General features: G+C 48.4%; 2 protein-coding genes across 3 annotated transcripts; both read left to right on the top strand.

Annotated features, from left to right (window-relative positions):
- Positions 1–575: 575 nt before the first annotated feature.
- ERMAP (erythroblast membrane associated protein (Scianna blood group)) lies at positions 576–17,864 on the top strand. Its single transcript, XM_077844440.1, has 12 exons — positions 576–773; positions 6,034–6,123; positions 6,346–6,684; positions 6,943–7,221; positions 8,740–8,856; positions 9,399–9,431; positions 10,518–10,550; positions 12,315–12,335; positions 13,164–13,184; positions 13,279–13,305; positions 13,400–13,426; positions 15,025–17,864. Exons 2-12 carry the CDS (start codon positions 6,039–6,041, stop codon positions 15,747–15,749), a joined length of 1,707 nt encoding a protein of 568 aa, XP_077700566.1. The 5' UTR covers positions 576–773; positions 6,034–6,038; the 3' UTR covers positions 15,750–17,864.
- Positions 17,865–19,137: 1,273 nt separating this feature from the next.
- On the top strand, positions 19,138–24,312 carry ZNF691 (zinc finger protein 691). 2 transcript variants are annotated; one of them, XM_077844437.1, is made up of 2 exons: positions 19,138–19,259; positions 22,825–24,312. In XM_077844437.1, exon 2 carries the CDS (start codon positions 22,834–22,836, stop codon positions 23,686–23,688), a length of 855 nt encoding a protein of 284 aa, XP_077700563.1. In that variant the 5' UTR covers positions 19,138–19,259; positions 22,825–22,833; the 3' UTR covers positions 23,689–24,312. The 2 variants fall into 2 exon arrangements, with proteins under 2 accessions (XP_077700563.1, XP_077700565.1); XM_077844439.1 differs by lacking the exon at positions 19,138–19,259 and adding an exon at positions 21,931–22,456.
- Positions 24,313–26,961: the final 2,649 nt, after the last annotated feature.

The raw sequence follows: 26,961 nt of genomic DNA, 5'->3' as shown, positions 1-26,961 counted from the left end.
TTGAGATAAAGAGGCAGACCATGAGTGGGGGGAAGGGGCAGAGGGAGAGGGACAAGCAGGCTCCCCGCTGAGCAGGGAGCCCCATCAATCCCAGGACCCTGGGATGCTGACCTGAGCCAAAGGCAGATGCTCAACCGACTGAGCCACCCAGGCGCCCCAGTTTGGGATATTATGAAAGCAAGACAGGCAGGAAAGGGTTTATCACATGTTGGGAGACAGTAAGCAAGTCGTTTGTCAGAAGGCACACATCAGGGTGCAGCTAGAGATAAAAGCAGTGGGTAATAGAGGGTAGCTAATTGGTGGGTGTCTTTGAACCTGATCTTTGATTTTATTCTCATATGGAAAGTAAAGGGGTGCAAGCTTGTCAGAAAGAGTGTGATAGGATGAAACATATTGAAGGAAATCACTACACAGCTTGGGAGGGAAAGAGATGCTGAGGGGCAAAGATCCCTCACACTGGGTAGCCCTGGGAGGTTCCCTCGCTTTTAGGGAGCCTCCTCTCTGCTCTGTTCCTTTATCAGGGGCAGGCAGGCAGGGTGCGGCTTGTTGGTGTATAGCAGACAGCTAGAGGGAAGTGTGTGGGACAGGGGAGCCCCTGGCTTGAGGTTTGGGGCTTAGAATAAGAAGGTGAACTCTTCCCATGCTCACCTCCCTAGCCCTTCCTGACGTTTCTGGCTGACGCCTGATTTCCCTGAATGGACGGAGGGAGTGTTCCCAGCTTGGAGACGCCAGCTCTGCAGTTGAGGGACAAAGGGCCCCCGATTCCAAAGGTGGTGAGTCCCTCTCCCTCTCTCTTCTCTTCATTCTTCGTAGTCCCTTGACTTTCTCAGGATCCTCAGGTTTGTTGGAGAAACTCACATTTTAGAGGATGAAATGGGGGAAGGGGAAATGAGCACAAAAGCATGAGTGACAAAGGGGCTGGATAGGTTTTGATGAGACACTCTCATCTCTCGTTTAAGTATTATTGTTATCATTATTCCAGCTATTATTTGCTTAACCCTTATTATTAGCCAGGTCCTGTGATGTGTGCATTTGGATTGATCAATTGTAGATTTTCAGGGTCTTCTTAGCCTGCTTGGAGTTGTCAAGGAAACTTCTATTGCATGTCTTTTCTGACTTAGAAGCTTTTGAAATTAAACTCTTTAAAACTTAAATGTAAATGAGCACCTGAGGACAAAATGTTTCCAGCATGTGTAGTTGGAAAAAAAAAAAGTTGCTATATGAAGAATTTTGCAAACCATTAAGGAGACAAATGCCCACATTAAAAAAGTGAACAAAAAAAAAAAGAACAAAAAAAAAAAAAAAGTGAACAAAGTATTTAGACAGGTGATTGACAAAGTTCGAATAACAAATAAAAAAAAACATAAATTAAAACAAAACACCATTAATTTTTTAAAGAAAGATACCATTTTGTCACTCATTAAAATGACAAAGATTTTGTTAAAATCTTTATATTAAAATATAAAGCCCTGTGATGACAAGGCTGTGGGAAACAAGCAATTTCATAACTTTGGTAAATTGATATGACCTTTCTAGAAGGCAATTTGGCAGTGCGAATTAAAACTCTGTTTTAAGGATGGGAAATGATTAAAGTTACAGAGTCAACAGTTAGGGACTAAACCAAAATTAGGGCTAAGACTTCTAACTCTGGCCCTCAGTGCATTATCAGCTGTAGCCAAGCTTCTAATAGCAATGGATAGGAAAACCTAAATATCCTATAATATAGAATTATTTTAAAAAATCCTTGATATCCATGATGGAACACCTAAGTCATTAAAAGAATATTTGATGGTATGGGAAAATGGACATAATGCAGTGCTTAGGGAAAATATCAGATATCAACAGTATCCACAGTGTGGTCCAATTTTTTAAAAAAATGTTATACACATGCACAGAAAAAATACTTGAAGAAACATATCTCTGGGGTGAAAGGATTACAGATAATTTAAAAATTTTTTAGCCATTCTTTTGGGTACTTTCCAGATTCTCTACATTAAGTAGGATAGAAAAAGCAATACATTTTATTTAATAAAAACTTTTTTAAAAAATAGCTGAAATTCTATGGGGTTATCCTGGAAGTTAGTTGGAGCTGGCTGACTGGTGGGTGCCTGTCAGGGCAGGAAACACCTGTCCCAGAGGGCAATGTGAAGGGCTCACAGATCAGGGAATTTGAGGCTACAACCAGGGAACATAGTGAGGAAAGAGGGCTTTTGGTTCCTTGAAGTTGGATGAGTATAAAGAAAAGAATTAGAATTTTGATATAGCAATAAAAAAAGCATGTTTACATACAGCAGTGTATTGGGGGGACGTGCTGTACTGGGGGGACTTACAATAACAGAGGTAGCATCTAGACAGCCAGTGATGGAGGACTCCAACAGCCTCTATGTTCACCCTTTTATATTTTCAGTATTTTTCTTCTATCCTGTCTCCCCTCTACCATCTTTTAGTTTCCTCCCCTGTTCTTAGGTTTCTTCTCCCCATCGGACTTGGAAATGCACATTGAATACCATGGTTTTCCTTCATCCCTGCTCTGCCCCCCCAAAGACATATTGTATTTAAAGTTATTGTTTGGATTATAGTAAAAACTTCCCAGTACTATTAAAGATTGTCCTATGACGTGTATGAAATGCTGCATAGAATTTCGTTGTAGGAATGTATCATAAATAGTTCACTATTCTCACTTTAGACTTTTCAGTTTCAGTTTTTCCTTTTCAAAAATAACTTTGTGATGAGCAACCTCACCAGCAAATCCTTATGCACATCCTTACTAATGCCTGTAGGATTCTTTTCTGGAAGTGAAACTACTGGGTTAAAACTTCTGCATCTTTACAAACCGTTTGATACTTATGGCTAAATTATACTTGTGACAGTTGCTTAGCATTGAACAAGAGAGTTGGTTTGCCCGTGTGTGATAACTTTGGGGGTTATTATTTTTTTTGGTATTAGATAATTTGAAAGGAAGATGCAACACATCTAACAGTGATCTTACTTTGTGGTTCTCTTCTTTGACTAGAGAGTGGATGCCCTACTTCTGGTATCATCCTCCCCTGGGTTAGTCTGCTCCCACAGTGGCTTTATCTGTTCTTTAATAACTTGTAATGTGCTTTGGGGAGACTCCCCTCCTCAAGCCACCTCAGCTGCCCTCATTACAGAGTGACAGTATGATGGAAGGATTTCATTTGCTTTTTATTCTTGGAATCTGGTGCAAATTATTTCACATGTATTTTCTATGAATCCTGTCTATAGCCCTAGCTATGAGATAGGTACTCTTCTATTATTAGCTTCATTTCATGTGTGAATGGAGAGGAGACTTGGAGAAACTGACCAACTAAGTAACTAACCTGTCTAAGGTCACATAGCCAGGTAATGGCAGAGCCAGGGCTGGAACCCAAACCGATTCTAGAGCCCATCCTCTTTTTTTTTCTTTTAGTTTTTATTTATTTATTTTAATTTATTTTTTTATTGGCGTTCAATTTGCCAACATATAGCATAACATCCAGTGCTCATCCCATCGAGTGCCCGCCTCAGTGCCCGTCACCCAGCCACCCCCACACCCCACCTTCCTACCCCTCCACCACCCTTTGTTCGTTTCCCAGAGTTACCAGTCTCTCATGTTCTGTCTCCCTTTCTGATATTTCCCACTCATTTTTTCTCCTTTCTCCTTTATTCCCTTTCACTATTTTTTATATTCCCCAAATGAATGAGACCATATAATGTTTGTCCTTCTCCGATTGACTTACTTCACTCAGCATAATACCCTCCAGTTCCATCCACGTTGAAGCAAATGGTGGGTATTTGTCGTTTCTAATGGCTGAGGAATATTCTATTGTACACATAGACCACAGCTTCTTTATCCATTCATCTTTCAATGGACACGGAGGCTCCTTCCACAGTATGAGAGCCCATCCTCTTAATCACTTAATAATCTCTCTGAATCTCGGAAGGTGGGGCTGTGGGGGGGGGTTTCCTCCTACATGATTTCAAGCAGCCCTGATTCATCGTGGAGTTCTGTGTCACTCTTGTGTTACAAAAGACCTTCTAGGTGAGGGTTTTGGGGATTGGGATAATTCCCTGGGATCCTGGGCCCTGCCTACTTCCATCTCCGATGATAATTGATAAGGCAGAGAGCTTTTCTCCTTTGCCTAAACTTCTCTCGTTCAATTTCTTTTCTTTTTTTAATATTTTATTTATTTGAGAGAGAGACAAGAGAGAGTGCATGAGAATGGGGGAGGGTTAGAAGGAGAAGCAGACTCCCGCTGAGCCAAGGGCCCCATGTGGGGCTCCATGCAAGCTCGATCCTGAGACTCTGGGACTCTGGGATCATGACCTGAGCCAAAGGCAGAAGCCCCTCTTGTTCAATTTCTGAGTAGCTAGCTGTTAACCTGTGGAAAAGTGGGTGGGACAGAGGAAAAAACAAAGTCCTAACTGTAATCCTGACCACACTGTGTTCCAGTGCTCTTTGTGGCCATTTGCAACCCCAGGGGGTTAGAGATGGCTGTTACATGCATCATGATGGAAAAACAAAAACAACCCTAAGGCAGTGTGCTGTTTGCCATGAGAGAAACAGAATTGGAATTTTGCTCAAAGCTTAAGTCCAACTTCAGTTTCCCAACCTTCCTTTGACAGTCCCACCTCCTCCAAATCCCATTTTGCTCTATTCCAAGACCTTCAGGGGCCTGGCCTGATGATTTCTACAAAAACCCTCCTCCTTGAAAAGGATTTGAAATCTTGGGGAGAACTCAAGAGACATTATCTTTTCCTGGAGAGAGAGAGCGTGCGCACAACTAGGGTTGGCAGGCTGGACAGAGGAAGAGGGAGAGAGAGAATCTCAAGCAGGCTCCATGTCCTGGGCTCAGCGAGAGGCTCCATCTCACAACCCTGAGATCATGGCCTGAGCTGAAACCAAGAATCTGCTGTTTAACTGATTGAGCAACCCAGCTATCCCACTTCGAGGGGTTTTACATTTAAACTTCATCCCCAGTTGTAGTATGAAAGATTTGTTTCCTGCTAAAGGAATTTCAGGCAGTAGCAAGTAGGTGGGGAGAGAGTTTTATACTAGGGAATCCTCTAGGGTGTGCTTGTGGTTTATGCGCTCGGTGACTTCATAATAATGACTATAGCACATTTATCGAGTGCTTGCTCTACCGGGCATTTGTGGTGAGTGCTCTCGATGCATTATCTCCTTGAACCTGGGAAGAAGGTTCCAGCTTTACAGATCAAGCACTGGAGGCCCACGGACAGTAACCAGTGTTCCCAGGGACACAGAGCTGGTACCTGAGTGGAGCCAAGACTTGAATCCACTGTAGGTGGAAGATTGGCCCCCAACAGGCCCTTTTCGAGCCTGGCTTAGGACACTGAATGCTCTAGGAAGCCAGTGTGCAAGGGGAAAGTTCTCGTTCTTCCAGATTCGTCCCTATGCCTTCCAAATCACACTACTCAGCGCCTCCCCCTCCATGTCACCATGTCCTCACTCTTGGCACTTATAGATAAACAACCATGACACCAGCCTCTGTGTTGGGCACTTACCTCCTTCAATCCTCACAGTCACCCTACTAGGAGGCACAGTTCTTATACCTATTTTAAATATGGGGGAACAGGGATCCCTGGGTGGCGCAGTGGTTTGGCACCTGCCTTTGGCCCAGGGCGTGATCCTGGAGACCCGGGATCGAATCCCACATCGGGCTCCCGGTGCATGGAGCCTACTTCTCCCTCTGCCTGTGTCTCTGCCTCTGTGTGTGTGTGTGTGACCATCATAAATAAATAAATATAAATAAATAAATAAATAAATAAATAAATAAATAAATAAATAATAAATATGGGGGAACAGAGCCTCAGTCACCAGGCTACCTGGAGAAGTTGAGTCTTAAGTTTAGGTGGAGGTGAGTAGCAGAGCTGGGATTCCCACTGCAAACTGCGTGATGTCCAAGCCCCGGCTGTGCAGCCTGCATGGGCACCCCACCTCCTTACATTGTCCCCCTTCCCACATCAAGCTCACCAGCCCTCTCTGGTGTCTCCCTGCGTCTGTCCTCCTAGCTCGGATGGAGATGGCAAGTTCCTCTGGCTCCTGGCTGCCCAGCTGCCTCCTGGCCCTCGCGTTCCTCCTGCTGCCGGCGACCGTGTCAGGTGGGAGATGGTGGCCCTCTTTCCCGACCTGGGACACCTACCCAAGGAGTCTCAAGAACAAGGGGGCCTTATTTCTTACCAAGTCCTGTTCTCCCCTCAGTCCTTTCCAATGCCCTTCCCAGCCCTGCCCTGAGCAGGGACAGCCCGGTCATCTGTCCCCAGCTCCTGTGCCCGTCCCTCCCTTGCAGACACCTTTGTCCCTCTTTTGTCCACACTGCACAGGGCTCACCGGCGACCTGCACCTGGCCCCGCTAGGGGGCACGGCCCAGCTGCTCTGCCCGCTGGCCCTGTGGCCGGTCACCGTGCCCACCATGGTGAGGTGGCTGCGGTCCCCACACCCTGACGGCTCCCAGCTCGTGCACGTGTTCCGGGACGGGAGAGACCAGGAGGAAGGCGTGACCCCCGAATTCAAGGGGCGGACGGCGCTGCTCAGGGACCCCCAGGAGGGGAGCATCACCCTGGAGATCCGTCACGTCCGGCTGGAGGACCGAGGGCCCTACCGATGCCAAGTCCAGGTCGGAAATGTGACTCGAGATGGCAGCGTGACCCTGCAGGTGGCAGGTTTGTCATTTCCAAAGGGGGACCGAGGTGCCCCCAAGGTCTGAATCGTGGGGTGCAGTTAGCCTTATGGCGGATTTGCAAAGGCCTGAGGATGAAGCCAGAGACTGTCCCACCTGGTTGGGAGGAGCTTGGGGGTGGGGAGAGGGTGGGAGTGCAAGTGCCACCAACAGCCCCCCCCCAAGCTGCAGGAAGGGGGATGGGGCTCCGGCAGGGACAGCTCCCCACTGCCAGGCATCTCTGCTTCCCGTCCCCCTCCAGTTCTAGGCTCTGACCCCTACATCCACGTGAAGGGCTACGACGCTGGCTGGATCCAGCTGGTGTGCAGGTCGGAGGGATGGTTCCCGAAGCCTTTGGCCCAGTGGAGAGACCCTCAAGGCAAGGCGCTTCAACTCGTGTGGGATGCTGATTCCCAGGAAGCCGGGCTCTTCCGGATAGCGGTGTCCAGCAGAGTCAGGGACAGCACGGTCGGGAATGTGTCCTGCTCCCTCCGCAACGTGGCCCTTGGCCAAGAGAAGACCACAGCCATGGTCATAGCAGGTAAAAGCCCCAGCAGTAAATGGGCTGAAAGCCCCTGGTGAAAAGACCTCCTTTAATGGGAACTTTATAAAGAATTTTCAATTTTCTTTTAAATTCTAAGAGTAACACGTGTTTGTGATAGAAAACTTGAAAAAAAGGAACAAAAAAAATAAAAGAAAAAAATGAACATTTTAAAGAAACCAAAAATTGGCCTATAATGTCATAAATTAGAGAGAACCACCACTAACATTTTGGGACATTTCTGTCAAGACTTTCTCAGATGTGTGCATCTCTGAGAGCACGTGTATTTGCATATGTGTTTGCATGTTTGTTTGCATGTTTGTTCTTCAGCTGGGTCTGTCTCCCTTCAATTACAATGTCATGAGCATTTTCTGCCCATGTCCTTAGAGAGTTCTCTGCAACATGATTTTTAAGGGCTTCACAGTACTTCGTTGTGTGGTTATAGCATAATAAAATTAATCAAAGCCCTATTTCTGGACATCTGGATGGTTTCCAATTTTTCCTCCTATTATAATGAGCGGTGCAGTACACATCTTTGCACCTATTTTGGGATGTGATTCTAATTTTTCTCTTAGAATGTGTTTCTGGAGGTAGAATTAAGGGTCAAAGGGGTATGAATCTTTTAAAGACCCTCGAAACATGGAGCCAGGTGGCAGAGCAGAGTGGTTTTAGAGCCAAGAAAGACAGACTGTGGCCTGGGGTCCCAGGTGAGAAGGAGTCATGACTTCTGCGAATTCCTTCTGTTTTCTCTCTCTGTCTCCCTTCCTTCTCTTACTACTGCCACTGCCTGTCACTAAGTGCTAAGTGCTTTACATGCCTGATCTCTTTAAATCTCCCAACAATCCAGTGGGACAGAGATTATATCATCTCTATTTTATAGATGATAAACCAGTTGTGGGGAGGCTCAGTCTCTTACCCAGGGTCACACCATGTTGAGTGAGGTCTCGCATCCAGCTGACACCCTTCCCCACTTGTCACAGAGCCTCTTCTGCTCTTTTTTTTTTCTTCCTTTCTCCTTTCTTCCTGCCTAGGCTTTAGGTCTGCTGCTGTAGCACCACAGAAATTGTGCTGCCCCTGCTGGTAGGGCTCAGGGCCAAGATGTCATGACTATTGTTTCACAGCAGCGTGAGGACTTGATGGAGAGGCTGGTGGGTGCTCATGAGAAGACTTGAGATGACCCCTGAGGAAGCATGGCCTATCCTCCAGACTCCCCAGATAAGGGTTCCATATAGGGTAGGACAAGGTTGTGGATGAAAAAACTGAGTTTAATCCATTGTCTTCAGGCAGGACCATCAAATACACTCCTAAGAAATGAACTTCTCACTTTAAGGTCATCCAGGGTTGGGGTTATTGAGAGAAGCAAAGACCCTCACCAGTCTTGGCTAGAGGTTTTTCCCTAGACTCGATGGAGACAGTTGGGATGTGCTTGAGCCATCTACCATCAGAAGTGGGGTCCTTGGTATGGAAGAAGCTGTCAGATGTCTCTTTGAGGGTGGTCATTGGTGATTTCTGTTTTAGCCCCATCTCCAGGGAGGATCTCCTCCTCAGCAGTGGCTCTTGCTGTGATCCTGCCTGTCCTGGGGCTTCTCATCATGATGGGCATTTACCTCATCTGGAAGCAAAGAAGATCGAAAGGTAACTGAGTGGTAAGGAAGTCCCAGCTGCCTGGAAGTGGGACTGAGATGGAAATGGGCCAGGAGAAAGTAGACATGGACATGCATTATCCGTAGGTTGGAGACCCTGCAAAATGGCTGAGAGAAAACTGGTAAGAGCCATGCTTGGGGACTCACAATGCAGAAAGGACCAGAGAAACTGCAGAAAACTCCTGGGCAGAGCTGTGGATCCTTATCTTTTGATAAGTTAGAAAATAACTGATCATGCCAGCCTTATAATTAATTAAGAAATGCAATTTTATACATTAGATAAAACCCCATAAATTTGGTAGAATTTCACAGGCTCACAGGGTTGCAAAGGACCCTGAAAGTAACAGAATCCAACACTCCTTCCCCCATCCAATGGTTCAAAGACCCTCTGATCCTTTCAAATAGTCACATTCCCACAACAACAAGGAGCACAGTCCTACTCAGGCAGCTTGAACCATCTTTGGACAGTCCTGCCTATTAGGAAAAGCCCTTCCTTAAACTGAGCTGACATCCTTTTCTCTGTCTGTCTTCTAGAGAAACTTCTCTATGAACAGGTGATGGAGGTAGGTAAGTGTCCTGAGCTGGGGGAAGGGGGGATGCTTCTGTGTTTGCTGTTTTGTGCTCCCAGTACCCACTAATCTAAGTTGTGTACCTAAAAATTCCAACACCTGCTGTCCGTGGGGGTGGGGGTAGGGGTGGGGGTAGGGGAATCTATACTTGTTCTTTCCAGTTTTCACACTCTTGCATGTCATAGCTTGCCTTCCAGTACATTTGGTGATTTTTGTATGTGAACTCATTGCTTCATCTTATTCTGTTGGAGTCATGTAGACCTGAGGCGGGCGAAGCTTTTAGTCATTCGGCAAACAATGAGTAATTGTCTCCTAAGCTTCCCAGACTATATTAGATGCTGGGGTCACAATGACGAATCAAAGTAGACACAGACTGCCTTCTGGGAGCTTTCAGTCTAGTCAGGGAAGTATACGTGGGTGAAGAAAGTGCATAAATAAATGTGCACAAATGCCACCAGAGGAAGTTCTAAGGGTCGTAAAGACTGGAACCAGGAGGGGCCACCTGGGTGGCTCAGTCAGATAAGCATCTGCCTTCAGCTCAGGTCATGATCCCAGGGTTCTGGGATCGAGCCCCATGTGGGGCTCCCTGCTTGGCGGGGAGCCTGCTTCTCCCTCTCCTCCCCACTCATGCTGTCTCTCACTATCTCTGTCTCTCTCTTTGTCAAATAAATTTTTAAAATCTTAAAAAAAAAAAAAGACTAGAACCAAGAGGAACCAACCAACCAAACTTGAGGGACAGGAAAGGAGTCCCCAGAGGAAGTGATGTTTGATCTGGAGGATGGGCAGGCTTGGAGAAAGAGGGACCCGAAAACCTTCCATGGCAGAAAGAACAGAATGCAAGAGAAACACAATGCAGAAGTGAGGGGAAAGGTGACAGAGGATGAGTCTGTGGACATAGCAGGGGTCAGGCCAGGTGAGGCCTTGTAGATCATATGAAGGATTTTGGTCTTTCTTTGGTCATGTGAAGGCCTGTGTCAGAGAGGTGGAGGTGGAGTTAGGGAGCTTCAAGAGCTGATGAACTCAATAGGAGTTGGGGACCCCCCATAATAATGGCACAGAATCTCATTTACTTTTCTTTCTCTAGAAAATCTTCTCTCAGACCACGCAAAAGAAAAAGGTAATTATATGTATAGAATAAAGAGTAGGGAACAAATAACAAAGAATATATTCTTTCTATTTCTACATGAATGCTGACAGTTTCTCATACATACTTTACACACACACACACACACCTTCCATTAATATTAGAATTTACTTTCCAACATCAAGGGGCTATAGAGTGGTTGCTGGGGTGAGCAGATGCCCTTGGCCAGCATTCATAGATCTGGATTGTCCTGAGTTCCCTTCATCAGCCTTTCTACCAATCACTTAAATAGAAGGTCTATTTACTATTTAAAAAGATATTATTATGGTCATATAGGATATATGAGAATCTCAAAAATCCACACAATTTTTGCATTTAAGAGAGGCAGTGTGATACGATGGGAGGATCACAGGCTCTTGAGAAAGTGACTGGTTCGGCGACACCTGGCTCAGATCACGGGTCTGCCACTTACTGGCACTTTACTTGTCCGAGAAATGAGGATGGTCCCCTCACCTAATTGTTTTCAGGATTAAAATAGACAACTTAAAAAACAAAGTTCTTATTGCAAAGCCTGGTACCCCTTTCCCCCTCCCATTTTTCACCTTCATTAATTGAGTGTTTGCCCTGGGCCACTGAGGGTAAAAGTTAGACACACCCAGGATACAAAAATAACAGGGGCTCTGCCCTTGGAAGGTCTTGCTGGGAAGCCAGGTCACCGACTCAGAAATGGCTCTGGACACCCTGATTTCCACATTCCCTCTCCTCCTCGCTTACATCTCCTCCAAAGTGGTGAGAGCATGGGCATGCACAACTCAGGGCCACTATGGCCATTCTGTCCAAGAGCAGAAGGAACAGTGTGGTGTAGTGGGGCTGGGATCTGGCTGCGAGTCGGACAGACGTGGGTTGAAATCCTGCCTCCCAGGCCACTTACTAGCTGGACGACCCAGGCAAATTTCCATATCCCTCTGGGCCTCAGCCCACCACTCTACAAAATGGCAATACTAATTATATGCACCTCACTTTGTTAAGGGGATTCAGTGGCCACCTCATTATAAGAACGGGACACAATAACTGGAGGCTGCTAGTAATGAGAATAGTGAAAATAAACCATAAGCTCCTTAGGGGCCATATCATATTCGGTTTCACTGCCTGAGTGCACAATGCCTAACACATGCCCAGCCCTTAGCACAGGGCCTGCCAGTGGACCCATAACTCTTTCATAACTTTAATTCTTCTGGCAGGGCCTGCGCTAGGAGAAAATATAGACCAATGGTCCCTCCAGAAAAGCCACAAGCACAGCACTCCCTGGAAGCCTGCTGCTTGTGTCCCCAAAACTGAGACCTCCAAATGTATCAATATCTCTGCAGGACTTCAGGGGAGTTACTGTTGAGAATAACAGAGCTGTGTCAACAAGCCAATACTCCACCTTCAGCTAGTTTTACACCATCGCTACTATAAACAGTAGGTTGTCAAAGGGCAGCAGGGCACACATGCGTGTGCACACAGTCACAAACATACAGAAACACTTATATGGACAATAGAAAAGGAGCCAGACAGAAAGGTGGTGGAAGAGAAAGGAGAAACCAAAGTTCTGGGCAGCCTGGGTCATTGGGAAGGTGGCACAAGTGCCATGGGGTTCTCCAGTGTGAGCTTTGAGAGATGTGACTGGTTTCGGGGCCCACAGGATGGTCATCGCCCCCTTCCACCATGGGGGGATGGAGTGATGAGCCTTCCTGTATCCCAGGGATAAAGCAGCCCCATCTATTCACTCGTGCCCTTTTCTGTTGTGTTTTTTAGGAAGGCTCCATAAAGCCCTCAGTAAGTTCTGCTCCTCATCCATGGCACAAACCTTCTGCTGACATCTTTGCTTTAGGATGAGTGTCTTGGTTTCACTTCTTGGGGTGGGGGTGGGGGGAGGGAACAAGTGTACTTGAGGCCATGGAGGTTGGGGGTGTATTGGTCCCCAGAGTCCTCTCTTCTCAGATATTCCCTGTTCCTCTTTCCCATGCAACTGTTATCTGGTCCCTACATGGGAAACGTTCCACCAGGAAGAGCTTACCTCCCTTAGGTGGAGCCTCCTGGAAGACCCTATTAGTTCCCGAGGCATGACATTCCCTTAGATGGGACCTGAAACATATGAATCCTCATTAAAGTGAATATGTGGAGCAGTGTTTCCCCACCACTTCACATATGGGAACCTCTTTATAACCCAGAAATCTTCAAAAATGTGACATGTCTATTTATTTTACATTGAGAAAATATTACTTAAGAAAATCAAGTGGAAATTGGGTGAAGTTTTTTTAAAAATATTTTTTAGGTGATAGTTTTAAATGAACTTATACTTTATTCTTCTTGCACGATATCTACAAATATTTATGTTGTCATGACCTATATGCAGAAGATGCGATATTGACCCCATCTGTGGGGAAGTTATGGCAGGACAGAGGAATTTGTTGACTGTCGGGTCTCTGGGGAGCCCTGGCCCCCCACTGGGAGCCACTGCTCTTGCCAACCCTGTCATGGGGAAGGAAGCTCATGGTACTGGTACTGAGGATCTGATGTGGGGATGTGGTTGGGATGGGACTGCAATGCTCTGGGCACGTAGAAGCCCTTGTTCTGATTGGTCCAACTGTTTTTATTCTTTAGAGAAACTCCGGAGTGAACTGAGTAAGTGTCCCATGCTCTAACTCCTCTATCACATTATCTCCTGTCGATTCTGTATTTCCAGTGATAGCTCATCCCCTTGTTTCTTCTTTTATAGAGTTGAAAAGATCTGCGGCCAACTCAGGTGAGGTACACTTGTCCCACACCTGGGCCCCCACACCCCAGGAGTTCGCCATTTTTCTATCCTTTAATTCAAGCATCTCCTTTACATCTTCCAGGCTGGAGGAGGGCTCGGCTGCACTTCGGTGAGTTATACCAGTCAGGTCATCCACATGTCTGAGAGCCCATTGCTCTGGTCCTGTGGAATGCAGACTATCCTTGAAAGCTTTTTAAAATCAAATATATCTATCTCTTATCAAAAATTTTAAAAATCTTTCTGATGTGGGGGGGCCACATTTAGATTTAGAAAATCTCCCCTCTTTTAGAACACTTTTGATCTTCTTATGGGTTCTCTATGATCTTTGAGATTTATCTCAAGTTTACTGCTTATATGGACTTCATCTTTGTGACTTGTCTGTTCCTGTCCTGTCCTGGCTACTTTTTGACTTGTGAGGATTCTTTCTATATAAAGTATACTAGTTCTTTGTCATGTTTTTCATGAATTATTTTTCCAAGGTTTGCATTTGCATTTTACTTTCCTTATGGTATTTTTGGATGCACAGGTGTTATATTTTTATGTAGTCAAGTTTATTCATCTTTTCTTGTGTAGTGTCTCCCATGCTTTCAAGTTTGGGAAGTCTTTCCTATTCCACAGTTGAACCCACAGCCAGTGCTCTTATCCCTCTCTACACACCTGCCATGTCCTTCTGTCTCCGAAGATCAGTTTTCTTGGGGAGGGGGGCGACTTGGTGGTGATTAAGATTCTCCGAGAAGAGAATGGGTGAGGCAGATGCTCCAACAGCACAGACTACAAAAAGGTTTCGTAGTTTTACTCTAAAAGATTTGCACATCTCTTTTTGTTTTATTCCTAAATAGTCGGCAAATTTTGGCTGCTATTTTTACGAGACCTGCTATTTTCACTGCTTTGTATCAATTTCCCCGGTGCTCATTCCCCTTCTGTTACATGGCCTCCTTTAAGCAGGTACAATAGAATCAATGAGCCAGCAGTTGAGAGAACACCAAGTCACTTTGGTTAGCATTCAAGGAGCTCACAAACCTTTCCGACACTCATGGTCTGGCTTCCTCCCACTGCCCTGAGTACAGACATCACGGGTTTACTCTCCAAAAAGAGCCTGTGTTCTGTACTTGGGGGAAGGGGGAAGACTCACTGTGACCCTCATAATCCACAGTTTTAAAGAAGAATCCTTCTCTCTATATTATCATTTAAAATTTAATTATAAGCAGTGATTTTCACAACCAAAGTGAGCATCGCACACTCACTGTGTGAACTAGGCACTATGTCATGCATTAACTCATCAAATCTGAATAACAGCCCTACTCCCATTTTACATGGGAAGGAACTGAAGGTGGGAGCTATATAACAAGGCCAAGTCCACATAATCAGCAAGTTGGCAGAGCTGGGACTCACACACCCTAGCTGGCTGCTGGGTCTCACGTCAAAGCCTATGTCTGTTATCATGTTAGATTCCTTAGGACCATCGAAGACAGAGACAGGATTGAGGCAGATGAAATACTTTGTTCCTCTTTCAACTTAATAGACTGCCAGTGGATCTGGGAGACTGGCAGACAGTCTTCTCTGTACATGTAGGAGAGGGGAGCCATGAACTCCAACAGGCCAATGATAGTGGTCACAGACCTAGAGATTATCTTTCCCTCCAGAGCTACCCAAAGATCCCCTAAGACCTTGCCTCCCCCAGCCTCACCTGTCAGTGACTCTCTGCAGTGGCAGTGACCCTGGACCCGGACACAGCACATCCCAAACTCATCCTATCTGAGGACCAGAGAGGGGTGAAGCTTGGAGATAAAAGGCAACCTGTGCCCGACGGCCCCCAGAGATTTGACTTTGTCGTCAGCGTCCTGGGCGCTGAATACTTCACGGCGGGCTGTCACTACTGGGAGGTGGACGTGGGAAACAAGACCAAATGGGCCCTGGGGGTGTGTAGTGAGTCCGTGAGCAGGAAGGGGAAGGTCACTGCCACCCCCGCCAATGGACACTGGCTAGTCCGCCAGAGTAGTGAGAACACGTACGAAGCTCTCACATCCCCACAGACCCCCCTGCGCCTGAAGGAGCCCCCGAGGTGTGTGGGGATCTTCCTGGACTATGAAGCAGGTGTCATTTCCTTCTACGATGTGACCAACAGATCTCACATCTTTACTTTCACCCACACTTTCTCTGGCCCCCTTCGCCCTTTCTTCGAGCCCTGCCTTCACGATGGAGGGAAAAATACAGCGCCTCTAATCATCTGCTCAGAACTCCAGAAGTCAGAGCCACCAACTGGCCCCAAGCCAGAAGAAAAAGTCCACGCTAATGGAGATGTGGCCATGACGGTGGACCCTTCCTTACTGCCCCCTCGGGCACCGGAGCCTTTCCCACCCGAGGATATGATCCTGCCCTGGCCCTCTGACCTTGGCTCAGCCCTTCGGGGACTCAAGGTGCCTTCCTTTTAGAGTTGTACCTCATTACCTGCTCCCCTGATGGTCCGGTGCCCTGCCCTGGATTTCAGTCTGCTGGCCCAATACCTGAAACATCTCAGCTCCTCTCCCCAAACCTGGACTTTGTGATTTTGATTCAAACCACCTTTCACCCAGGACTCAGTTCTAAGCTCTGCCGTCTTTCAAGGGACCTAAAGTTCCCATTGCCCTGGAAGAATTTTTGAAAGCCAAATGAACAATCAGATTAGGTTTAGGTGGTGATGATGAATGAGTGTCCCCAAGATACAGGGGTTCTGCACTCGAGGAGCTGTTTAGAAGAACTTCACCTTCAAGTGCCTCATCCTGCACTTAACCTTTTAGTCATGAAGTTATGGTGCCCAGTCCCCCACTTCTCTCCTATCCCCTCCAGAATGGCTTTTTTGCCCTCTTCTCAGTGCAGGCTTCTAGCTCCTAAATCCAGCTTTATAAAGTAAACATGTTTGGGGTCACATGCTCTTCCTTCTTTCTTCTGGAATAATGGGGGTGGGGAGGCTGGAGGAGTAAAACATGCCATTTGGGTCTACTTCCCTGATGCTCGTTTACAATGAAGTTTCCTGACATCTAGAGCTAAAGTACATGTTTTCAAAGTTAACTTACCTATGGATAATTACCAGGTTCATGGATTTTAAATGTGATAGCCACAATCCTGACAGGCCTCAAGAGCACGATCAGGGAGCTGGGGCACACAGCTTTAAACATAGCAACCCAGCTGTGTGTGGCCTTGAAAAGACAGCCATGGATGAGTCTGTCTGTCTGTCCCTTTTGACTCTCCTCCTGGGATTTAGAGAAGTCCAGTTTAACCAGCAATGTAGAGGGTTTTTTTTTTCCATAAGACTATTATCCAGGAAGACTTGACTACTTGTGGGGCAAACAGCCTCTTAGGTCAGAAAGTATTGATTTCACATAGGAAGTTGGTAGCCCACATGTGAGGATAAAGTGAAACCTTAATTCTTTGGTGTGGATTGCAGAAAGAAGCCTACTCACTTTTTTAAAAAAAATATTTTATTTATTCATGAGAGACACACAGAAAGAGAGAGAGGCAGAGACACAGGCAGAGGGAGAAGCAGGCTCCCTGCGGGGAACCCGATGCGGGACTCAATCCCAGGACCCCAGAATCACAACCTGAGCCGAAGGCAGACGCTGAACCACTGAACCACCCAGGCATCCTGAAGCCTGCTCACTTTCAGGTCACTCCATGTATGCAATCTGGCCTCTTTGTGGAGGTACTAGCTATCAGTTTGCTGATGAGTATGCAGTTCTACCCAATGGAAACTGGATCTTTCTGTCAGAAGTTAGGGTTTTTTTTTTGTTTGGTTTGGTTTTTTTTTATGATAGTCACAGAGAGAGAGAGAGAGAGGCAGAGACACAGGCAGAGGGAGAAGCAGGCTCCATGCACCGGGAGCCCGACGTGGGATTCGATCCCGGGTCTACAGGATCACGCCCTGGGCCAAAGGCAGGCGCTAAACCTCTGCGCCACCCAGGGATCCCCTTTATTTTTTTGGGGGGGGGGTTTCTGTTAATGCGTGTAATAATAGTTAGAGTCCTCCTGAGCAATATATATTTGTTATATTTATAGGTACAAAGAGATTTATTATAAGGAATTGGCTCACACAATTATGGAGGCTAGCATGTCCCAAGATCTGCAGGGTTAGTCAGCAAGTTGGAGATGCAGAGGAGCCAATAGTGTAGTTCCAGTTTGAAGGCTGACAGGCTTGAGACCCAGGAAGAATCAACAGTTCCATTTGAGTCTGAAGGTAGGAAAAAAAAGTCGATGTCCAGGCTAAAGACTGTCAGGAAAGAAGAATTCTTTCATACTAGAGGGAAGGGTTGCTTTTTGGGTCTATTCAGGCCTTCTGCTGGTTGGTTGGAGCCCACCCACATTAGGGAGAGCAATCTGCTTTACTCATTCTACCAATTCAAAAGTCAGTCTCATCCCCAAACACCCTTACAGAAAGTCAGAATAACATCTGACCAAATGTCTGGGCTCCCTGTAGCCTGGTCAAGCTGATATATAGCTTTAACTATCACAATGCGCGGGTAAAATTTTTTGTGTGCTTTTGTACAGCTCTTAAATAAAAGTTTGGTATTTGTTGTTTGGCATGATGTCATTTTCATCATGAATGAGGAGTTGTGGGGAAAGGCTTTGCATTGGTAATAAAAAAACACATTATGGGATTGTTTTTTTTTTTAAGATTTTATTTATTTATTCATGAGGGACACAGAGAGAGAGAGAGAGATGCAGAGACAGAGGCAGAAGAAGAAGCCGGCTCCATGGGCTCCATTGAGTCCCAATGCGGGACTCAATATGGGATTGGTTTTTGAACAGCCTTGAATCCACCCAAGCAAGCTTTGACCACAGTTAGAAACAAAGCGACAGTTTTATTTCTGGCCTTCTCAGTATTTTTACTTATATCAATTTATAAGCAATAGCATACGTGGGGGATTTATATTTCACTCATTCACAGTTTCAAACATACTTTCTCGAATTGCCGAATCTTAAAAACCAATTCCCATCGTTCACACTGGCTGCACCAGCAGGAAAGAGAACGGATATTTGTGGAAGCAGAAGCTTTAACTCATTTAATCCTTACAACAATTCTACCCTTTTTTTATGGGGGAGCAAAATCGTGCTCCAAACGGGCAGTAGAACTGGGATTATAAATCTAGTTTAGCTAGCTCTGAAGACAGTATTCTTTGCTCTTTGCACTGAAATACCATGCATATAGGAGAATATGCTATTAGACTTCTGGCTACACCTTAGAAGCCTTATAGTGCCGGTGTGATGCGTGGCAATGAGGTTTATGGACGTAGGACCAGGAAAAGTCCCTGTGCAGGAGTGTTTGGGAGACCCAGAGGCAGCTCCTCGGACAGGGGACGTTGGGCTTCTCCGACAAGCAGCTTGGGTTAGCTGATTTTGGGGGGGGGGGGGGGGGAGGGTTAGCTGATCCTTAATCTCCCTTCTAGGTCTGCAATCCTTTGACTTTGCATTCTAAACCTCGAGCAAAGCGCGGGACTCCAGGCTTCCCGGGACGTCTGTCTACCGGACCGTCAAGCGTCACCAGCTCCAAGTGGAGAAGAAACAGTTCATGAGCCCTTGGAGGTCACGCAGCTTAGCTCTGCGGATTCTGCTACTTCCCAGAACCGCGGGCCCCGCACGTCGGGCTTCCAACGCGTAGAAGGAGACCCAGATCCCCGGACGGGAACTCAGCCTCCGCCGCTCGGTTCTAAACTTCGCAAATTCCTTCTCCGAGTCTACGCTCTGCCTCAGGACTACAACTCCCAGCAGGCCTTGCCCGAGACCAAAGCTTATTGGCGGTCCCGCCTGGGTTTCTCGCGCGGTGGCAGCCGGTACAGCCAATGGGAGGGAAGGATCCTCCTCGGGACCCAATCCCGGAGGGGCAGGGCGGGCCTTCGCCGGGTTCCGGCTCCGGCTCCTCCCCCGGCCCACCGAGGCGGCGCTGTCCCTGACCGAGCGGCGGGAGCGAGGTGGGTCCGGGTTGGGGCCGCGGTCGCGGGGAGCGGGGGAGGCGGACACGGCTTCGCGGGGAACTCTGAGCACCGTCCCCTCCCTCCTCCCGGGGAGTCAGAGGCTGTGGCTTTGCTCCCTGGGCCGGGCGGGGGCAGGTGGGCTCGGCGGTCCGGTCGCCCCGACCCCCGCCCACGCCGCGCGGCCCGGCGCCTGCCCCAGCCCCCTCCGCAGGCCCCGCCGCCCTGCCCCGGCCTGGGGCGCCGGCCCCGCCCCGCTCTTCGCCGCCCACCCCGCGGGCGGGGCCCTGACCCTCTGACCGCAGCCTGCGCCTGCCCCGCCCGCCCCTCGGGCGCTCTGACCCCTGCGCGGCTCCCCCACACCGCACCAAGCTGCCCTCCGCAGGGCCCCGTCCGCTGCCCCGTGCTTGACCCTAAACACCCTTCACCCACTTTCCCGCGCGGCCCCTTCTCCGTAACCCAGGCCCTTGCCCCCCGCACCTGTGAGCATCAGCCCGCGCGGCCCCTTCTCCGTAACCCAGGCCCTTGCCCCCCCACACCTGTGAGCATCAGCCCGCGCGGCCCCTTCTCCGTAACCCAGGCCCTTGCCCCCCGCACCTGTGAGCATCAGCCCGCGCGGCCCCTTCTCCGTAACCCAGGCCCTTGCCCCCCGCACCTGTGAGCATCAGCCCGCGCGGCCCCTTCTCCGTAACCCAGGCCCTTGCCCCCCGCACCTGTGAGCATCAGCCCGCGCGGCCCCTTCTCCGTAACCCAGGCCCTTGCCCCCCGAACCTGTAACCATCAGGTCGGTCTTGGCTCTTACTTCTTAGCCCTGGCCCCTTCTCCACTTCCCAATCCCTTCCACCCTCGATCCTCCCTGTACCCCGGAACCTAGAGCCTCCGGGACGACAAGCCCCATGGGGCCTTCTCTCCCCAAAGCTTTGAAATGTGGCATGAAAGTGCATCTGTACTTTACCTGCCACTGTGCTCTCAGTAGATAGGGGGCTCCCCATCCCTGCGAGCCCCAGTCTTGCTCACTCGTCCTGCAAGTCCCAGCTCAGATACCAAAGATACCACCTTTGCCATGTAGCTGCTCATCCCTGATCTCTTGAGGGAGGCAGCTGTCCTCTGAACTCCCTTGGCACTGTTCTTACTCCTTCCTCCTTCCCTTTTCTCCCCGCCTGGGGCTCCCCACTCCCTCTCCCCCTCCCCCCCCTTCCTGTCTCCCTCCCTCCTCTCTCCATCACTGGTGTCTTGCTTAAAGGCGCTGGCTTTGGCATGAGGGGCGCAGGTCCTAGTTCTGACACTCACGTGCTATGTGCCCTGGGGCAAGTCACAATTTCTCTGAGCCTCGGTCTTCTCATCTCCAAAATAAGTCATGAAAATGAAATGATCTGATGTGCATACAGTGTTCAGTCCCAGGCCTAGCACCTAGTATGAGCTTCAAAAATATTTGTTGTTATTATTATTGGTTCCTGTATAACGTGCCAGGTAATGAGGGAAGCATTGATGAGTGGGTACAAAGATGACTAAGGCACAGTTCCTGACACCCTCCCTCCCCCCCCCCAGAATTTTCTACACTGTATGCCAGTTCCTGGAGTTTGTGTCCTGTTTCCCCGCCATAAACTGGCGGGTAGTAACCATAATCCTAAATCTTCTTGCTCTTATTTTGATCCAGCACGCGGACCTGAGTAGAGCCAGAGCTTGGTATAGATTGTAGGTTCTTAGAATAGCAGGATTCGGAGTGGGTGGGGACCCTATAGCCCCCTGCAGAGAGGGGGCTGGGGCCCAAATTCAGATCATATCCGGGCCTCATGCTGGGGAGAGGTGGCCAAAATGACCCAGTCTCTCCCCTCAAATTGCTTATAAACTGCTAGTGGAAACAGATATGTTATTTTTTAAATATTTTATTTATTTATTCATGAGAGACACAGGCAGAGGGAGAAGCCGGCTCCATGCAGGGAGCCCGATGTGGGACTCGATCCCAGGACTCCAGGATCAGGCTCCGGGCTGAAGGCAGGTGCCAAACCGCTGAGCCACCCAGGGATCCCCTGGAAACAGATATGTTAAAAGTTGATTGCAAATCACTGTTAAGGGCAAGTCCAAGATTCTGCGGGGTCATAAAGGTGGAAGTGGGTAGATGATTCCTGAGAAACAGTGGGTGAGACAGACACAAGGAAGAATGAAGTGGGTGCTGGAGACAGGCCTGGCCTTCACTTGTTCAACAAATATTTAGTGAAGATCTACAATATGTGACCATCATTGCTTGAGGAATTTGGGTTACATTAGAAAACAAAGATCCTGTCCCTCGTGGGACTTATGTTTTAGGAGGAGGAGGCAGGTTCTCCTTATTTAGGTTCTTCAAGAAACACTCAATAACAGGGTTGGGTAGGCTACAGTTCACCTCCCTTTGTCTCAAAGTTTTATTGGAACACAGCCACACTCATTCCTTTATTCCTATGTTACCTGCGGCTGCTTCTGAGACGACAACAGAGCTGACTAGTTTCAGCAGAGATCCTAGGGTCTCAAATATTTACTAAATATTTACTATCTGGCCCTTTCCGGAAAAATTTGCTGGCCTCCACTGAGAGATTTGAGGCTCTGTCTGTATTTCACATTTGAGATTATATAGAGTCTTACACCATTTTTTAATTTTAAAAGTTTTTTCTTTCCTAACAAGATCACGTAAAGGCTCTTCTTCATTCTTGTAATCTCTGCAGGGCGAGGACAGAGTGGCCTCCACAGCGGTCACAGCAGCTGTCGTTTGCTGAATTACTCGTACCTGCCACAACACACTGTAGGCATTTCCTACGCACACAGAGCCCTGCAGCATAGGCGGGTATCACGGTGTGAGCAATGGGAGTTGGGGCTCGGAGGGCGTGAATAGCTTGCACGGTTCTGTCGTGCGTGTCACCATCAGGATCCAGCCCTGAATGTAGCCAGTGCTCCTTCCATTACTGCTGTTGCGTGTTCCAGAAATACTTGCTGACTTGAAGGAAGTCTGTTGGTTTCTACCATCAGCTGTCACAGTCTGTGCCTCCACCTCTCATCCCTTGGTCCTGTCACCCCAGCGGATCTGCACCGGCCCTCTGTGCCTTCCGAGGTGCCATCATTGCTCTAGGGCCCAGAGGAAACACCACACTCAGCGGCAGCACTTCGTCCCCTCTCTCTGTCCTGGGCTGTAGGAACTCAGCTGGCATCTGTTGATGTTTACCTAGGTTGGGACTGTGTATGTGTAGCTGTGTGTGTGGGAGAACGTGGTTTGTCTGTGTGTCTTTGTACGTGGCGTGTGTGTGTGTGTGATTTTGTGTGGGTGTGTAGCTGTGGCCGTGTTTGGGAGGGCTGTGTCTCTATATGTGGTGAGTGTGGCTGTCTGTGGCTATAAGCGTGTGCGAGTGTGTGCTGTGTGTGCCTGTGTAGGTGTGACTGTATGCAAGGCATTCTCTCCAGGTGCTCCAGTTCATTGAGGCTATTTCTGATGGATGGTTCCGTGGGGAAGGTGTACACGCCTTCAGCCAGAACAGATTCCCTGTGGCCTAGCCTGACCCCAGGAATAAAGGTGTTGGCCATTTGTGTTCCTTTTCAGGGTTCAGAAATGGGCAGTGAGAAGGAGCAGGATCCAGAACAGCACCTGCCTGACGAAGGGGAATGGGGTAAGCCCTGGAGAGTGGATGACTCTGAGGGTTTTCGGATCCCAGATGGGGAGAAAGAGCGTGGGCAAGAGAGCCTGTCGGAGGGTCCGCAAGAAATCCATCCAAAAAAGCCCTGGCGGAAAGTCACTGTCCCCGCTGGAGAGCCTGGGGGCCCCAGGGCTCACCCGAGGCCCGAGACCGACGAGAAGCCCTTTATATGTGCCCAGTGTGGCAAGACCTTCAATAATACCTCCAACCTGAGAACACACCAGCGGATCCACACCGGCGAGAAACCTTACAAGTGTTCTGAATGTGGCAAGAGCTTCTCGAGAAGCTCCAACCGCATCCGGCACGAGCGGATCCACCTGGAAGAGAAGCACTACAAATGTCCCAAGTGTCAGGAGAGCTTTCGGCGACGCTCGGACCTCACCACCCACCAGCAAGACCACCTGGGCAAGCGGCCGTACCGCTGTGACATCTGTGGCAAGAGCTTCAGCCAGAGCGCCACGCTGGCGGTGCACCATCGGACCCACCTGGAGCCAGCGCCCTACATCTGCTGTGAGTGTGGGAAGAGCTTCAGCAACAGCTCCAGCTTCGGCGTGCACCACCGCACGCACACAGGCGAGAGGCCCTATGAGTGCGCCGAGTGTGGGCGGACCTTCAGCGACATCTCCAACTTTGGAGCGCACCAGAGGACCCACAGAGGGGAGAAGCCCTACTGGTGCACTCTGTGTGGGAAACATTTCTCCCGGAGCTCAAACCTCATCCGCCACCAGAAAACGCACCTTGGAGAGCAGGCCGGGAAAGACTCCAGCTGAAGGACAATGAGGGAGAGGAGAGGGAGAGAGCCCAGCCTAGTGTCGGAAGATCTGTAGGATCTGCTGCTGCCCCCCTTGACCTCTAGCTCCTCATCTCACTTTGGAGAATGGATTCCTGTTGCCTCTGAAGCCAGGATCTCCAGGAAGTCTTGAGAAGGGACTCTCGAGTAAAGATCCTTGCCTCTTTCCAGGCCAGTGTCTTGTCTTGGAAAGTTTGGAGGATCCAGTCGTGGCTTCATCTCCTCGGGATGAAAGAGAAGTAGGGTAGGCTTAGCACATGTTCCTATCGTTAGGGCAACCCTCCCCTGGCCTTTGAGGAAGCACCTGTGGGGTGGGCATCACAGTCTGAAGATCCTCCAGATCGAATATGAACCGCTTAGGGAGTATCGCGGTGGCTGTTGGCTCCCATCTGCTGGGCCCCACCTGCGCTGGGAGGAGCAGCCTTCCCAATGCAAGGGGCCTCCTGGGCCTGGAGAAGAGGTCTGGTCCTGCCTTAGGAATGAAAGGGAAGCCCTCAGGGAGCCATGATCCAGGGACCTTCACAGTCTGCCATGTTTGTGACTTACACCCCCTGCAACCTGCATCTGTTCCAGAGTGATTAGCAGTAAAACCCTTCAATGAAAAGGACCTGTGTACTTATTTGGGGCATCAGGGAAGTGGGCGCTGGGGAGCTGGTGGCACTGCAGCCTCTGGAAGGGGGCTGGATCCCAGGGTGACTGCTCTGGAAAGCGGAGGACAGCAGGCTGTGGCTCTGGGGCCTTTGAGGAGGTCACAGTAACTGAGCATCCACCTCTGCTGTAGATTGTACAGCACACATTTGTGTCCATGAGCTGACACAGCAGCTGTCACGGGAGTAAGACGAGGACACAAGGGAGGAGAAGTGGAGTCCCGCAGCAGGGGTGTGGGGCAGCCAGAGTTCACACTTGGGCCTCCCTTGATTCTGAGCTGATGCTCTTTCCATTGCTTGCACTTAGTGGCTTCAGAAGGAGGGGCCACGTGTGGCTGGCCTGGGACCATGCGAATCCCTGGAAGTGGGAGCTAGGGTGGCCTCTTGATGCAGCCCTGGACCGTTTGCTCTGTGGGAAGTCACTGCCACGTATTAGAACCGTTTCTCCTTTAGATTCTTGATTGATGCTTACTTATGCTTAGGAAAAATGACAGTGTCAGGGAGTAGGGGGTGAGGGCTGGGAACTCATAATGGGAGTCTTTGTCTTTAGTGGCAGTAGTTTAGTTCCCAGGCCTGGGAAGCCTGGCAGGGACCCTGCCAGCTTCCTGCCGTTCTGGTGTAGGCCTGGCTCCACGTGGCAGATATCAACTGTTTTCTCCATGGCAGTTTAATGTTCCCCCAGATTTCCTCCCAACAAATACAGAAGACCCCTCTCTACATCTCTTGCCAATCAGGTCCTGCTCTTCCAGAGTGGGGGGTCCTCTTCATTGGAGCTAATAGCTGGAATCTGATTCTGGCACCATCCATACATAACCTGACCTGTCACATGGGATCCTGCTACCCACCCAGGAAGGGATGTGCTAGGATCTTTATACTCATTATCTTGTTGAATTCTCATGTAACCCTGGGAAGTAAGAGTTACCCGCCCATGACAGCTGGAGAGACAGGCTGACAGAAAGTGATTTGCCCGAGATTACATGGCAAGTAAACGGCAAGGACTGAACCTATTTCTGCCTAAACCCAAAGCCTGTATTTTTTCCAACTATAAAATACTTCCCAGACGACTCCCCGACATTTGTAGGACACTATAGTTTACAAAGGATTTTTTAAAAGTTTTTATTTTAATCACCCAGCACTCATCACAAGTCCACTCCTTGATCCCCATCACCTGTTTCACCCATCTCCCTTCTGGTAACCATCAGTTTGTTGTCTATAGTTAAGAGTCTGTTTCTTGCTTTCTCTCTTGTCTCTCCCTTTTGCTCATTTGTTTTGTTTCTTAAATTCCACATATGAGTGAAATCATATAGTATTTGTTTTTCTCCAACTGACTTATTACACATAAGACTTTCTAGCTCTATCCATGTTGTTGCATGTGGCAAGATTTCATTCTTTTTATGGCTGAGTAATATTCCACTTAGAATATATACCATATCATCCATTCATCAATTGAAGGACACATGGCTGTTTCCATAATTTGGCTGTTGTAAATAAATAATGCTGCCATAAACATAGGGGTGCGTGTACCCCTTTGAATTAATGTTTTGTAGTCTACAAAGCACTTTTATTACATATACATTTTCCTGCTCCTTGAAAATCTGCATACAAGATATCTTAAACATACAGCCACCCAAACTTGTGTGTGTGAATTGGCATCCTCCCTAATAATTAAAGTTGCCCTCAAACACCACCAAGCATCAGTTCTCCTGGACCTCTTATCTCTGATCTCCCTAAGTGTCCTGTAAGGTAGTAGTATCCCCATTTTTGAGATAAGACAAATCTGAGAGGTTAAATGACCTGATCTAATGGCTAAGCTGGGATTCAAATCCGGTATGTGGGATTCCGAGACCAAGCTCTTCATTTTATCCACTACCAAGTTAGGTCTACTGGTCCCCTGCCTGGGGAGCTTGATATCATCTTTCCAGACCTAGAGCCTTAGCGACAATTGCTGTGGCTTTCTGGGAGTCTCTGTTGCCAGTAAGACCCAGAACCAATGTACTCAGCACTTGCTTTGATCTTGGGACATGACTTGCTGGCCAATCTTATTTGCCCCTTCTTGACGAAGTTCATAGGCTAGGGTTTGTTTTGGTCCAGACTTGAGTCCTGACTAGTCCACTTATTTATTACTCTCTGACTTCCTTTTTTGTTAACTTCCCTATTTGCTCTTTCATTCCCTGAGTGCAGGATATTGGCACATAAACCCAGAGTTACAGTGTAGGGTGATGGATATCATTATGGTTATACCTACGGAGCTCTAGGAGCCCAGGGAGGGCCTTAAACTGGCCTGTACTGGACATTGAGGTCCAAAATGGAATAAGACAGCCCTCCCTGCTGGGAACTCAGAGGAAGGGAAATTCCTCAGAACAAGGTGTTGGGAGAATGAGATGGGAATGGGTAACTCTTTGAAGGGAGAGAAGGTGAAATGATGATCAAGTCTGGTCTTGAGTGAGTAGGTGTTTACTAGGCAAAGAAGAGGAAGGTCATTTCAGATGGAAAGGAAAGCTTGGTGTTTTAAGGAATAGTGAAACGTTTGACATAATCAGTGTCCTAAAAAAAAAAAAAAAAAATCAGAGTGTCCTGTGTGAGGAGGAGATGAAGCCAGTAAGGCA

Source organism: Canis aureus, chromosome 13, assembly GCF_053574225.1.
Source record: "Canis aureus isolate CA01 chromosome 13, VMU_Caureus_v.1.0, whole genome shotgun sequence".
Classification (NCBI taxonomy): domain Eukaryota; kingdom Metazoa; phylum Chordata; class Mammalia; order Carnivora; family Canidae; genus Canis; species Canis aureus.
The sequence above is the reverse complement of the archived record's forward strand: the minus strand, read 5'-3'. Positions and strand labels throughout refer to the sequence as shown.

Bases quoted from the DNA above. Each gene is read 5' to 3' on its own strand.
- ERMAP (XM_077844440.1), top strand. From the start codon at position 6,039: ATGGAGATGGCAAGTTCCTCTGGCTCCTGGCTGCCCAGCTGCCTCCTG. The intron at 6,124-6,345 runs GTGGGAGATGGT...CACACTGCACAG, and splicing joins GCTGCCGGCGACCGTGTCAG to GGCTCACCGGCGACCTGCAC. The intron at 13,185-13,278 runs GTAAGTGTCCCA...CTTCTTTTATAG, and splicing joins GAAACTCCGGAGTGAACTGA to AGTTGAAAAGATCTGCGGCC.
- ZNF691 (XM_077844437.1), top strand. From the start codon at position 22,834: ATGGGCAGTGAGAAGGAGCAGGATCCAGAACAGCACCTGCCTGACGAA.